Source organism: Jaculus jaculus, chromosome 6 (assembly GCF_020740685.1).
Source record: "Jaculus jaculus isolate mJacJac1 chromosome 6, mJacJac1.mat.Y.cur, whole genome shotgun sequence".
Taxonomy (NCBI): Eukaryota; Metazoa; Chordata; class Mammalia; order Rodentia; family Dipodidae; genus Jaculus; species Jaculus jaculus.
The window spans coordinates 23864724-23880527 of NC_059107.1; the positions used below are offsets into that span (position 1 = coordinate 23864724).

Genomic DNA, 15804 nt, shown 5'->3' on the forward strand with positions numbered 1-15804 from the left:
ACCCAGGACCACTGTGCAATGCATGATGCCAGATCTCATGGCCGCATCAGAAATCAACAGGATAAATCAATACAACTTCCTCCAGGAAGATCCACTATATGTAATGAATGTTCCTGTCCACAGAGATTATCATGAATTTTGAGACAGAGATACATTTTATTGATATGCCATGTGCCCATACATTGTGAAACCAGATCACTATGAAATAGGAAACAGACAATCTCCATCCCTGCTGTAATTCCACTCAGATTCTGAAATTCCCCAGTGATAAAACTTCAGTCAACACTCTCCCTATGTGTGAATTGGGTATTATGATAATACCTACCTGTGAGTCTCAAAAATGATATCTGTAGAATGTCTACTACAGTGTCTGCATGTAGAAAGGGCTCAATGACTGAGGGTAGGTACTTGACATATTGATAACAAAATAACATAGTTTGCTTTGTGACCAGCACTATTTCACCCTATTCTCTGCTCCTCTGTTTGATGAGGTGGGTGTTCTGTGTGTGTGTTTTTTGGGTTTTTTTTTTTTCAAGGTAGGGTCTCACTCTAGCTCAGGCTGACCTGGAATTCACTATTTAGTCTCAGGATGGCCTCAAACTCACAGTGATCCTCCTCCCTCTGTCTCCTAAGTTCTGGGAGTAAAGGCATGAGCCACCATGCCCAGCAAGTTGGGTTTATTTATAAACATATAATGCTTCCAAGTATGCCCTTATGCACCATTTTTGGTCCTAATTAACTTTGATGCAGTGTAACCTATGTTCAAAATACTGTGCATTCTTCTAGGGACTACAGACGCATAACTTTTCCCAGGCCCTGTAGAGGTCGTTATTCTACCTGGGAAGGGAACCCTTACAAAAGGGAAAGGAGGAGATGGGTTGAGAGATGGACTTCTTGTCCCAAACCATAAACCAAGTCAGTAGTAACGACAACAAATTCTGTCATTAGTCAGGAAGCTCATTTACTTCATGGCTCCCCCAAGACTCTATCCTGAGGATACTCATGTCCATTCCCATAGGCCAGAAAAATAACCCCAACTTCCTCAAGTCAGAGACAAGGAATGGCTGATTGGGAACAACTAAAAAAAAAAAAAAAAAAAGTGCCATCAAAAGACTATTTAAGACCTCGTCCATCCTGGAAGAAAAGAAAAGAAAAGGTGGTTGTATCCCTGATATAATTCTCTCTTCTTTACTTAGCATTCAAGTCAGCGTCAGGAAACGTGTCCACCCTTGAGTTCCATTTCTGTGCATAGCTTCCGTCAGGTAGACAGGACTTGTGTTTAGCAATTTTAGCTTTTCTCTTTCCCTTCTCCATCTCATTTATTTTTTCTTTCCACTCTGGGAGTTGTCAAAGAAGCAACTCACATATTCTGACCCTAACCTCTTCATCTTCATGTTTAGTTTCCTTGTTTAAAGACTATTTTTGGTGAGTAAAAAATATACTGTGTGTGGTGGTTTGATTCCAGTGTCCCTCATAAACTTACGTGTTCTGAATGTGGTGTCCCCCGCTGGTGGCGTTTTGGGAATTAGAGCCTCCTGAAGGCGCTGTGTTGTTGGGGGCGAGCTTATGGGTATTAATTATAGCCAGCTTCCCCTTGCCAGTGTTTGGCACAATCTTCTGCTGCTATTGTCCATCTGATGTTATCCAGGAGGTGATGTCTATCCTGTGCTCATGCCATCATTTTCCCCCTGCCATCATGGAGCTTCCCCTCAAGTCTGTCAGCCAAAATAAACCCTTTTTTCCCTACAAGCTACTCTTCATTGGGTGTTTTCTGCCAGCAACGAGAAGCTGACTGTATCAGTAAATTATGGAACCCAAAATCAAATAAAAGGTCGGTAGGGAGGGAGACAAGAGAGAAGGTATCCTTGAGCACAAAACCCGGGGTCATCAGTATGCCCTTTCTGCTCAGCGACATGAGGGGCTTGACTACCGTTCTCCCAAGGCTAGTGGGCACCGTGTACCCTATCCTGTGGAATGACAAGCCACAGGCCTGTACCAGGAGAGCAGTTTGATGAGAGGGATGAGGCATTGGGGAGGATGTCATCTTCACCTGCCAGGACCTACCAGTTCCTTCCATAGATGTAAATGTCAAAGCTTTGCTGTCCTGCATCCCCAGCCATGGCTCCTGCCACATTTGGTGGTGGTGGGTGTCAGTACCTCGGGGCCCTCCCCAAGAGCCTTCCTTCAGTTCTGCTGCAGCTGGCTCCAGGCAAGCTCTGATAACCCAGTAGTATCATTTTTTTTTTGAAAAATCATTTTAAAATAGCTAATTCCTTGGCTCCCTTCACCTGGTAATTACAAATCAGAAGCTATCGTTATCTTCAAGCAGCCACGATTAGTTCTCATTTCCTGACCTCTGTATGGTGAAAATATGTCATTATTTGAGGCAATAGAATCTGGTCTCTTCAAGTAAGTGACCTACATATAACAGATAAACTGCGAGAGAAAATTAGGTGTTACCTTGACAGAAAGTGTACAGTAAATGTCACTTATTCTTATTAGTATTTACCATCTTGGAAAGTTGCAACAGTGGATCCTTGCATCTCATGGTAATGTATGGAGGAAAAAAATGTGGCTATGCAATGGGGAAGTATGTAAGAGAAAAGCAGACACACACACACACACACACACACACACACACACACACGCTACCATAATCGGGAGCCATCAATCTAAGCTGTATTGTTTGAAGATAGGTTTTTAGCCTTAATAGAATACAGCCTGACTTTAAGTGGTGGTAGGCATGCAGAATTAATTGCTATGTGAACAATTTCCTAAGCATTGTTAATTGTGTTTTCTATGGTTAATTGTTTCTCCCATCCCCACATCAAACTCAAAACCTTCCCTTGTCAACAGCCCTTTCTCTCCTGCCAAGCTGCACACAGTGACAACGGCGTCAGCCCGTGTCCATTCACGCAGCAGACAGACAGGGCGCAGTCATTGTTTGCGTGGGAAAAGATAAAAGGAAATGAACTTATTTATTCACATGGGCAGAATTTCTTACATAAGGGCTTTGAAAGAATACAGGTGTTTGGGACTTCTCTTTCATTCCACTCAGTTAAAAAAAAAAAGACTCGCCAAGACCCTTCAAGTATTGAGCTCACCGAACTGACTGTGGCTGGGGCCAGGCAAAGCAACCAGATGTTAAGTTTGTCTGGAGTGTGAGGTGTGCGTGGTGGAAGTCGAGGCTTCTGCCAGCAGGCTCGTTTCCTGATCAAAGAAGAAACAGTGCTCCCAAGCTCAGAGCTTTGCCTCAACTCACACTCAGGGAACAGGGATTGGTTCCCTTTGTCAAAGACGGGGCCCATGCGGCCATCACCCCACCCTTTGGCATTTATGTAGGCACACACTTACCCACGAGGAGAAGTGGAAAGAAAACAGAAAATACACCTTCAAAATTGATACAACTGGGGAGGCCTGCTTTCAAACCAGGCAATGCAACTGCATGTACCCACTGGCTGCTTTGGTATTTCAGAGCAAGTCTAATAGCACCTTTTATTTATTTATTTATTTATTTATTTATTTATTTGGAGCTGATTAACGTTTTGAGCACTTTTGAGAAATATCTTTTACCAATGCCCCTGCCCTGCCCATAGCACCTTTATCCAGTGTTTGGGACAGGCGGGAGCCAATGGAGCAGCCCTGGCTGTGCTTCTCCAGGGCCACCTCACGCTCAGAGATCCAAACCCGCTGGCTGCTCCCGCCTCCACCTCCCACGAGGGGTCCCCCTGAGGCTGTGAGCTGCCACGAAGCCGAGGAGACCTAACCTCTCAGATTGCCACGTTCTGTATTTAGCTAATCCCTGTGGCCCAGGGCAAGCCAGTTTTGAACTGCTGCTTCCTTAAAAGGCAATCGCTTGGAAAGAGGCACCTGGCCCTCCCCCTTGACATTCGCATTGCTGAATTATCTATTCATATTTTCATTACTTTGTCTCTCCTGCAGCCATGCATCTGCTCGGACTCAATTGGCAACTCCAGCCGGCAGATGGACACACCTTTAACAATGGGATAAGGACCGGCTTACCAGGAAACGATGATGTGGCAACAATGCCATCTGGAGGCAAAGGTGAGGTTACAGCTGCTGCCTGCCCTCTTGAGGTCACAGGAAAATTCAGAGCTCTCGCCAGCTGGTTCAGATTTTTTAATCCAAATCTTGGAAGGTATGCAAAACAAGGAAAAGAAGAAAATAAATAAATAAACATCGCCTTTCATAGGTACTCCCCCACCGCCCCCCCCCCCTTTAAAAGCTGTTTGCTGTTTCTGTCTGTTAGCTGTATTTGGCTGGAGTCACTTGGAGCTGGCACGGTGCCTGCCCCAAGCAATGTGCATACCTATGCTATCTGCAGCGACTGGCACTGTCTAGCATGCTTGAAAGCATCCCACGGCCTGGGCAGAGGCAGCAGCAACAGCAGCAGCTGGAGCGGCAGCAGCAGCAGAGAGAGGGCCTGCCTCCTCAGAAGGCAGGGAGCCACTAGCCTGGGTCCGTGTTCCCCAAGGAGAGACACCGTCTCCCCTTGGGGAACACTCGCCTGGCTTGCCATGAAAGAGACAGAGCGGTTCTGGTTCTGGAGACGGGGAGACTAGAGAGGTCTGACAGCTCAGCAACAAAGCTTCTCTTCTCAGAACTGTAAAGGGGACAATGGAAATGCTCACTGAAGCAATCAGGCAACTGTATTCTTGAAGGGGGAAAAAATAGGTGTGAACAAGGGGCTAAGAAAGAGGAGAGGAAACAGAATTGTGGGGACAAGTGGCAGGTAGAACACAAGAGCAGCCAGTCGTAGGTCAGTGGGGCTGGCATTCGGTGGGGTTTGCTTAATTCAGGATGAAAAAATCACAAATCAGAGAGATTTATTGAAGGTCTTCTCCAAACGGAATTCTCCACTCTGCCTGTTAGCATACATAACCAGTACACACGCACACACGCACACGAGAGAGAGAGAGAGAGAGAGAATATTTTAGATACTTTATTGACATCCTCTATAAATATATATAATATACCATAATCAAAATCCCCTTTCCACTAGCCTTCTTAGTCCCTGGTCTAATAATGTCATCATTTTTCCCTTCTGTTATTCGGGTCTTGACACACACACATGAAATCTTTTATGACACACCATCCGGATATTTCAAAGAAGGAGGCGCGATAGCCTTTATTAAACCCCAGCTCAGTGTCATGTAGCTTCCCAGCTCCAAGAGTGGAGCATTCGTCTCTGTGAAACTGGGGCCCAGAATGTTGTAAACAAATAAAATAAAATAAAAACGCCTAACCCCAAAGCAAACAAGCAGGCAAGAAGAAAATTTGAATTCAGATCCTTTAGGGGGCCGAATGTTGGATTTCCTTGCATTTGCTGTTTTCCATGAAGAAGACTCGAGAATGCCTCTGCCCTGGGGTGTGCATGAGTTTCCCTGAGATACTAATATTCCTTAAGCTATTCTCCCTGAAGCTGTCCTGAAGCCTTGAGTATGACTCTTCTGTCTTTTTATCTAATCTTTAAGAATCACTGCACTCATCTGTCATAATCACAGTGCTAAATTACCTTTAAGTAAGCATGAAGAAGTCATAGCTGAGAATAAAGTGGTCATGCAGGTAAAACTAGGCCTCAAAATGAAAAGCATATTTTGCCTTAACTGACCATGTCCTCCTTTAACTGACCCCAAAGCGATTGGCCTCAGCTTGAAATCGGTTCGCTTCCTGCATTTGACCCCAAATACCCCTTTTGGTTTCCTTGGCAATAGGGTTTCTCAGCCTGTACATGATTTCTGCCCCTCAGGAGACCTTTGGCACTGGCTGGGGGAAAGATGTTAGTTGTCACCGCTGGAGTAGGCATGTCTAGTGGGTGAAGGCTAAGAAGACTATCAAACAGCAGTATGCTAGCCATCCTCCCAAGACCAAGAGTTACCCTGCTCAGTGCGGAGAGTACAGCTCTCGGAAACCCCCTGCCCTAGGCAGGCTCTGCTGTCTTCTCTTCATTGCTATCCTTTAATCTGCATGTCAGCCCCCCCCCATCCTTTTATCAACATTTTTATTTATTTATTTGAAAGAGAGAGAAATAAAGAGAGAGAGAGAGAGAGAAAATGGTACACCAAGGCCTCCACCCACTGCAAACGAACTCCTGACATATGCACCGCCTTGTGCATCTGGCTCACATGGGTACGGGGAAATCGAACCTGGGTACTTAGGCTTCACAGAAAAGCACCTTAAGAGTTAAGCCATCTCTCCAGTCCAGTCCCCATCCTTTTGAGTGAGTGCAGCACACACATTTGGAAGTGAAGGTGTGTATTCTCCCATTAGGCCAGGGATAGGTGTTTCCTGAAGTGATGTACAGATGCTTTTGAAATCAAAGCTGTCACAAATGGGAATCAGTGATCTTCACAGGCCTCCAGAAATCACAATACCTCCCCCGCCCCACCACCACCCACAGCCCTTTTGTCATTTAGCTCTATTTCCAAATCCCAAGACTAGCATGATCGGAAAACTCCCCTTGGGAAACAAGACTTCAGATAATGTATCTCTACATTAACAAATGAGGAAATGTGTTCCACTGTGTCTTTGGAAAGACAGGAATTTTTCCCCTTATGCCCAGCATGCTTACAAGGAATACTGTGCAGTTTGTTTCATTCCACAGGTCCACATGTGAGTTTCCATGTGAGTTATGAGACAGGCAAACTGTTTACCAAATCCTTGCCCAATGGATTTTGTCAATTAGGTCCTCTTTTTTTTTTTTTTTTTTTTTTGTCAAAGGGTAAAAATTTGAAATTGCTTATAGATAAAACTCCTTCAGTGCACTTCTTTCCAAATACCAAACAATGCTCCTCTAATGACTGGACATCCCAGATTCCCTGGTCAGTTAGCTTAAATGGAGTCTTGTAAAATGACTAGAAAGATTTTAATGTCCTTGAGTGACTTGAGATTTGAATTTCTCAACCCAGTGACCTCCCCACTCCTCACTACCCAATTCTATACATTTAGATAACCTGAATCAATTCCAATCGACCACTTTCCCAGTGTTTCAAAGAGACAATCAAGACATATTGGCAATAAGTTAATTAAATAACACCCCCTGCATTTTTTTTGTGGTATAGGATAATCCTTCACTCCGATGTTTTAATCAAGATTCACCACACATTGCCAGGGAGGTTAATCTTATTAAGCAATTACTGGGTAAGTATCCAGCAGAAGCAAATTAAAATGTAAGCAAAACATGAGCATGTGAGTCCCATCTAAGATGGCATATCAGTAAAGATTTCATTACCTGGTCTTTAGGAGTATTTACCTTGTACAGGTTTGGGAAGGCATCTGACAGAAAGGACAGCCTCCACACTATGGTGTGAGTGGAAACAAAGCTCTTGATTAATTAGTTGGGAGAACAGGTTCTCGGGCCTTGTCTTCCTTCCCCTTTTCCATGTGCTGTTACTTGTGGTTCACTTTTTCTCTGCTCTCTTTCAATTAAACCTTAACGCCATGGCTGTTGGGCTTCACATCCAAAGGAAGGGGCACAGGGGGCTGCCAGAATCACTCACCGTCTCATGTGTATTTCTGTGTTCAAAGGAATGGACTCATACATCTTCATTAGGGGGACACCGAGTGCTTTTTCTATAGATCTGGGATCAGATAAGCCCTTGAGAATGAAGATTCAATACAGTATTCTGACCTGGTCAGATAGCATAAGGAGAACCAGTTTGATTGGCCCAGACCCAGTGGCAGGGTACACAAGAGCTTTCAAAGGGCATGCCATAGGTACCTAGTTTGTGCACTGATCTTAAGAAAGAATATACTCCAGAGGAGAATTTCATGAATCATTCTCAAATCTATAAGTCATTTTAAATCCCTAGTGTACTCAAGGTCAGGGGTCAGCAAACTACATCTCATGGACCAAATCTGGCTGGCGCCGGTCATGACTACACTCCTTTTGGAGTGCAGCCATGCCCATCAGACTGTGGAGCTAAGGAGGCATGACAGACTCTTTGGCCCATGAAGATAAAAATATTTACTACCTTGCCTGTCATAGGAAAAAAAAAAAAGTTTGAGCCTGGGGAGATGGCTCCGGGGTTTAAGGTGCTTGCTTGCAAAGCCTACCAGCCCAGCTTTGATTTCCTAGTCGCCCATGTAAAGCTAGACAAGGATTCATTGGCAGTGGCAAGAGACCCTGGCACACCCATACATCATACACAAACACAGACATGCACCAGTAAATTAACTTTTTTAAAATTATTTGATGACTGCTCCCTGTTAGTTCTACTTTTCTAGAACCCTGTACCCAAACTATAGCAGATCAGAAGCAGGATAACAAGCTCTCAACACCTCACTTTTTCATTCTTGACCAATCTTTGGCTATGATGTAATCTTCAAGACATTGCATGAAAAGATCCTGTAGTATATAGGGTACTGGGGCTCATCAGGCTGGATACAAACACCAACTCCATCCCTTAGCATCTGTTGCGACAGGTTGTTGATCCTCTCCCAGCTTCCAGTCCTTCCTCTGTTCGATAGAACTCTCTCCTAATCTTAGGGTCCAGTCCGCTCAAATGGGAGAACCCTGTGGACCACTGCGTGTGGTACTAGGCACTTAACAAGCAAACCATGAACCTCTGTCGTTGTCACTGGCATCCCCATGGCTTCTCCAAGTTGGTCCATCTGACACAGTTCCACAGGCTGCCCCTTCCCATAGGATGCTGGACCTTGCAGAAGGGAAGGCTGCTTCCAGAAGGGAAGGCGGGCAATTATGCCTCTCCATCTTCCTTCCTTTACCTTCTAAGGATTCACCCAAAACCCCGATGAGGATTTTGCCCTACACAGTTGCTGATGGGATCAGTGGAGAGTAGAACTTCCCATTTTGGTGGGCCAACTTGTGCGTAGCAAGCTGGCCCGCTCCCCGAGCATCATTTGTCCCCCTGCGGCTTAAGCTGCATCACCACCAGCCTGTCTGTTTTAGGCCCTGCCATTCTTGGTTTATAACTCAGCTGTAAACATTTATTTGTGCCTGAAGCACATTTCTTTCCTACCCTTTGAAAAGAAAAATCAGAATTTCCAGATGGTATGCAAGTTGGGAAAAAAAATGGCAAAGACTGTTATTCTGTTTAGAAACATGTTTTTCTACACTTGCCCTTTCAGCAAAAACTTCATAATGATTTTTACTAGTTGGCTTATTGCGTAGTACTAGGAGCCAGATTAGCAGGGAGGTTGCTAATTCTTCCTCTGGCTCCCATCACTCAACCTCTCAATGCACACAGCCCAGGGTTTCAAATGATCGCTTCTCCGCAGGAGACTTTTCCAAAGTTGGTGACGTTCCCAGAAGGACAAGGGGTCAAACATCACCTTACTGCACATCTCTTGGCAAATACACTAGCAGCTCACGTATTGACACAATTCCTGTCATTTTGGAGACGCTGCTGCTCTGCCGTTATTACAGATGGGTACCACTTAAGCGCATGGGTGGATTTGTGCCTCAGATTAGCACCCTCGGCCCTGTTCTGTGCTGCACGGTCTCTGTCGTCCATCACATCGCTTTGGGTTGACGTGGATGTGAAGGGTGCAATCAGTTACCCGCCTGCTGCATTTACCCTCGCTTTTATTGGCTACCCTCCTTTCTCGGTGTTGTCTTACAAACTCACACCTCTTCTTCCCACTCTCTGGATTCACACCTCTGTATATCCCTTGTACTTAGTGTGGGGCCTGAAATGCAGCCCACCTAATGGTTGGATAGATGGACCTCAGAGACCAGCAGAGGAGGTTCTTGAGCCCAGCTGCAGACCATAAGGAAGTCACTTAACCATCAACCTTGGTTGTTTCACTAGGAAAATGGAGAACAGCATCAGGGAATCAGGAGATGGTGTGGCAGGTAGAAACTACAGCAATCCATTTAAGCTATCATCACCAATACTAATAAAGTGAGTGATAATGACTCAGGGTAAGTTCCCTGAGGGGTCAGAGTAGGTCTAAACCTGTATGAACGCTTTCAGCAGTCAAGAGTTGACCATTTTTACCTAAGGTGATAGGCTGAGATTTCAATAGATGCGAAGGGGCTGGAGAGATGGCTTAGCAGTTAAGGCATTTGCCAGCAAAGCCTATGGACCCAGGTTCAATTCCCCAGTACCCACATAAGCCAGGTGCACAAGGGGGCACATGTGTCTGGAGTTTGTTTGCAGTGGCTGGAGGCTCTGGCATGCCCATTCTCTCTCAAATGAATATTTTTCTTTTAAGATGCAAAGGCCACATACAGTCCCGAGAGCTGAAGGATTTTCTAAAACTCCCGACTGCCTTTTAGAGCTGTGAACACCATTGCAGGAGCAGTGGGACTCACGCTGGCAATTGCTTCCTGAAGAGTAGCAGCGGGTGAGGCTGAGGAGGGCTCAGATGAGCTCTGTTCTTCCGCAGTTAATCTCAGACCTTACAGGATCTCTTCAGTTACCTGTTGGTTAAATGGAAGCCTCCAATGGTTGTCCTGATTCCCCAATAAATGGAAATGAAATGTAATGTCTAGAGCAATATTCTGAATTCCACTTTATTTGCAATAGATAAAAATATGTGAGGCAGAATAATCTGCAAGGTAGATTTATGCAGAGGTGCCTCCAGAGCTCAGTTAAGTTGGGAAGTATTAACACGAGGCCTCATTTCCCTGGTAGGACTACAAGTCCATTCCTTTTATCACTTGTTTGGGGAATAGTTACGCTGTTTCCATAAATGAGTTATGGTTCCGCGTCCTGAAGTGATTAGCCTCTAATGCAGCTGTGGAAGGCTGTCATTTTTGCTCGACATAAGTCTTCTTTAACTGGTTGAAATTTTAGGTACACATTTTCCAAACATGTGATAGCTTCACATTTCCATGAGCAAATGTTCCGTGGAGTGATGGAGTTGGGCGATCATGAGAAATTGACCATTAGCCTTAAAAACAGGCAAGAAAGAAAAAAGAGGAAGGAAGGAAGGGAGGAAGTGAGGGAGAGAGGAAAGAAGGAAGGAAGAAAGGAAGGAAGGAAGGGAAGGAGGAAGGGAGGGAAGAAGGAAGAGCAAGCCACAGAAATCTTACCAATATGCTTGAGATGTGCCAGTGAGACTCAGTGTCTCAAACATTTGCTTGTTGGGGGAAAAGGATGATGTCTCCCCTTTAATCATCGTGTGGCTCATGGATAGATGAGCCTGTCATGGAAGCCCCAGCTCGGGGAAGTGTGGGCTGGATGTGGTCTCGCTTGCCAGGGTGCCATCCCAGCCATAGTTCAGAAACCAGCCTCACTAGCCAGACTCACAGGGACCTGTTACATTGCTTCCCCAGCGTCTGCCCCCCACACCCACATTCAATCCAAAGCCAATTCCACAGGACCCTGAACTGCCTGGACTCTGAGATGTGGGTCAAATCACACACACACACACACACACACACACACACACACACACACACATGAGATCTGAACCAAAGATTCCCTAGTAGCCTAGTCAGTGCTCGATAAATATTTATTGCACGAATATGAAAGGATGACCCGGCCAAATGTTTGGATGCTCATTCATCATTGTTAACTAAGTGAAATCTGGCTGCTCTCACTTAAGCAGGTGCATAACATCGCCCACATGAGAAGCAGCTGGAGCCCACACCACCAGCCATTTGGAGCCGTTGAACTTGTGGTTTGATTACTCTGGCCCCCCTATCTTAACGTGTGTGACCTGTGCACGGTCCCCGCCAGTCTGCAGGCATACTGACTGCTCATTGAATATTGATTTCAGCTGCTCGGGGAGAATGGCTGCAGCTTCATAAATGCCCACTCCAGCCCTTGGCCCTCTGTTAACCACCGAAAGTTTAGTCTTCACATCTGAGATCACGATCATCGTTAAAGTTGTCCGTAAAGGGATCGCTGTAAGTCACAATAGAAAGATAGAGAGGCACCCACATGTCTACATTCTGTTGTTGGTTTAATCCTCAGCTGTACCCCCTGTTATGCAGATGGGGAGACAGAATCAGAGAGGGGTGGTGATTAGCCCAGAGGCACACAACTGGCAGTTACCAGAGTTGAGATGCGCATCTGGGGCTGATCAGCTCTGCTGAACCCCCTTTGGGACTCCACACTTCCAACGTGAGGCGATCGGCCCTGCGGGGACAGATGGAACCTTGATTGCTTTGTCTCCTTGCTACCTTTAGGGTGTCCTGTTAGACATCTTCATGGTCCTGCAGTGCTGTATGGCTAGGGAGAGCCCTGGTTCAGATCCACGCTCATGGTTCTTGGCCTGGCTTTAGTGCTGCCTCTGAGAGAGGGCAGAGACCTGTGCTCCAGCTGCAGGGCTGGCAAGATGCATCCCAGTGCAGGCTGCAGCAATTCATAAAGTTTATTTTTAACCCCCTTTCTCCTTCCCTCTCCAGTGTTGCTAAAACTACAAAAGTTATACACATTCATTTCCATAGTTTATTTTTTCTTTTTAAAAAAATATTTTTATTTATTTGAGGAGCTAGAGATGGCTCAGTGTTAAGGTACTGTCATGTAAAGCCTAAGGACTAGGGTTTGTTTCCCCAGTACCCATATAAAGCCAGATGCACAAAGTGGTACATGTATCTGGAGTTTGTTTTGCAGTGGCTAGAGGACCTGGCACACCCATATTCATTCCTTCTCTCTCTCTCTCTCTCTCTCTCTCTCTCTCTCTCTCTTTCTCTCTCTGCCTTTTTTCTCTCTACTAATAATTAATTAATTAAAAATATTTTTTATTTGAGAGAGAGAGAAAGAGGGTATAGATGTGCTAGGGCTTCTTGCCACTGCAAATGAATTCCAGACATGTGTCAATTTGTGCATCTGGCTTTACATAGATACTGGGGAATTAAACCCCAGGCCACCAGGCTTTGCAAACAAGTGCTTTAACCACTGAGAAATCTCCCTAGCCCCCCATGATTGTTTGAAAGAAAATAAACTTATTTTTAATTTTGCTATAAGGAGAATTTGTGCAACCACCGGCAAATTACAATGGGGTATGTAAGCTAAATATTCAATTATAGCAACATTAAATTTCTTGTTTGCAATAACTATATCGTGGTTCTGAAAAAGGATGTCTTTGTTTTTAAGTAAAACACTTTGATGTGTCTACAAGTAATGGAGGGTCCTGTATGCAACGTACTCTCAATGCTTCAGAAAAAAAAATATATACGTGTATATGAACAGATATTGCCATCACTCTGTATCTCATTGGGACTGGTTTCAGTGTCTACCAGATAACAAAATCTATGGCTGCGCAGGTCGTTTACATATGGTGACTTCACACAGTGTAGCCACTTTCTTCCATACATATTAAACCATCTCTACATGACATAAGCCTGGTACAACAAAAATAGTTATTATACTGTATTGTTTAGGGAATGCCAAGAACAAAAGTCCATACATATTCAATGCACTTAGAATTTCTCTTCAAATATTTTTATCTGGATTTCATTGAATGTACATGGATTCCTCAGATGTATATATGTGCATAGGTGTATTATATATAAGGAGAGAAAAGTGAAAATACAAGTGTGTATAATAGCAGAGCCTGGGTTAAAGATTACAATATGTCTTTGTAATACTTTTGATTTTTTTCTTTTCTTTTTTTTTTTTTTGCAAAACAAACTATGTCCAAATGAAAGTTTAATATCTATGAAGACATATATAGGGAAATTATTATGAGAGCATCATTTAGTCATATACCTGGGGAAATTCAAATGGAAGGTTTTACTTGCCTTATAAAAGCATGAGTAGCTAATGTTATAAACTGACTTTGTTAAAAGTAAAGTCACCTATAAACCAAACCTCCATTAATACTTTCTGACAGACTCTCCTCAGCCTCACACACACTCCCACAGTCTCATCGTGGTGTGTTTGGAGAATGACCCTTGTGGCCCCACTCCATAGAGCACAGAGGCTATAGCGGAGCAGCACACAGACATCTTTTAGTCAGTACCACTCTGGTAGAGGTAAGAACGATGAGACCTTGAGAGCTGGTCCTCCTAAAACAAGGGCTTCTCAACAGCAAGTCCTCACAGTAACTCATTTTTGTTGGTCCTTCCCTAAGGTTCAAGGCTATTAAGTACCAAGGCCAAGTCCCTTGGCTTTGATTCTAAACATAAAGCATCTTTGTACTGCCTCGTGAGTTTGCTTATTGATATGATTTTGCAGGGCAGATAAATCAGACCTACTCATGACTCTTCAAAACAGTCCACAAGGAAGGTTCTCTAAATAGCAAATTCCACATCGAGTTCTCAAAAGGTAATCTTTGGAAAGAAGGTTTAGTTTCCATGCGGCTTTTCAAAGTAAAGCTTCCTCAAGGCCCTGCTGTCAGTTGTCACAGGGGCTTAAACTTATCACCAGACGGCCAGGTGGAGTTGGCTCCTGTTTAGGGTGCACACATGGCACAAGGCAAGGGCTTGACTAGGTGCAAATCACAGGGGCCAAGAGAGACAGCACCAGCTTCCTTGCCTTGGAGGAGCAGTGTGTAGAGAGCACTGTGGAAGCCCGCAGAACCTACCAGAAGGCAGACTTGCCATGGCCAGGCTCTGAGCCCCAAGTTGAATGATGTTCTTCCTGCTCAGTCTATTAAAAAAAGCACCTCGGGGGGCTGGCGAGATGGCTTAGTGGTTAAGCGCTTGCCTATGAAGCTTGAGGATCCCGGTTCGAGGCTCGATTTGCCAGCACCCACGTTAGCCAGATGTACAAGGGGGCACACGCATCTGGAGTTCGTTTGCAGTGGCTGGAGGCACTGGTATGCCCATTCTCTCTCTCTCTCTCTCTCTCTCTCTCTCTATCTATCTATCTATCTATCTATCTATCTGCCTCTTTGTCTCTCTTCTGTCACTCTCAAATAAATAAATAAAAATAAAAAAGAACCTCAAAATATCAATATGCCTTGCTTATATACATACATATACATCACATATACACACCAGATTTTTCTATCTTTTCAGAAAATAATTTTTAAAATATTTATTTATTTGAGAGAGAGAGAGAGAGAAAGAGGCAGATAGAAAGAGAGGGAGGGAGAAAAAGAGAGAGGGAGGGAAGAGAGAGAATGGTTGCATCAGGGCCTCCAGGCACTACAATAAACAAACTCCAGATGCATGTGCCACCCTGTGCATCTGGCTTTACACAGGTACTAGGGAATTGAACCAGGATCCTTAGGGTGTTTAGGCAAGCACCTTAACTGCTACACCATCTCTCCAGCCCTCAAAAGATCTTTTCATTCCAAACAGACAGCTAGATATCCTCCTATAGTGTTCCATTCTTTTATGATAATATTTTTTCATCCCATATCACCAGCTAGAAATTATTTTGCTTTTTAAAATTTTATTATTTTATATTTATTTATCCTTATTTTATTGTGGGTGAGCTTCCCCTAACCCAAGCTCGCTCGCCGCTTTCCACCTGTTGTTCCCACTCTGCAGGGCTTTTATTTTACAACAGACTGGAGGCCCAGAGAAGGGAAGCGTATTGCCGGAAGCCACACTGTAAGGAAGACTTAGAACTAGGTTTTAAGCGCCGCCTGGCTGGCTCCAAAGCCTGTAGATTATTCCCCACAGTACACTGCTTCATTTGGTGAGTGGCCTATGAAGGAGGGGTCGTGTAAACCTTCGGAGGCATGGCTACTGACTGAGCAGCAGCTGAGTTCCTGCAGGGTCTAGTGCAAGAAAGGGAGGCCCCCTCTACTCTAAGAAGCAGGGTGAAGTTGCCTGTCTGCATTTCTCCAGGGAAGATGTCTGGAAGCCGGATCCTTTGCATACGCCTCTCCAGCAGCCTCCTCTGGTTTGATGGGAATTCACGCAGGTTTCCACAGACCAGCAGAGGCTGCTAGCTGCCGGTCTGCTGCCTC

The 15804-nt window shown here is 44.7% G+C and overlaps 1 protein-coding gene across 10 annotated transcripts in view; it reads left to right on the forward strand.

Annotated features, from left to right (window-relative positions):
• Tenm2 (teneurin transmembrane protein 2) overlaps positions 1–15804 on the forward strand; it is a 1398763-nt gene that overhangs the window by 1143497 nt on the left and 239462 nt on the right. For 9 of the 10 annotated variants that reach the window (XM_045152018.1, XM_004661036.2, XM_012949310.2 and 6 more), the window contains one exon: positions 3943–4065. The exons of the other annotated variant lie outside the window; for it this stretch is intronic. In XM_045152018.1, the coding sequence (XP_045007953.1) occupies positions 3943–4065 (123 nt within the window). The remainder of the gene's footprint in view (positions 1–3942; positions 4066–15804) is intronic. 10 annotated transcript variants of the gene reach the window in all.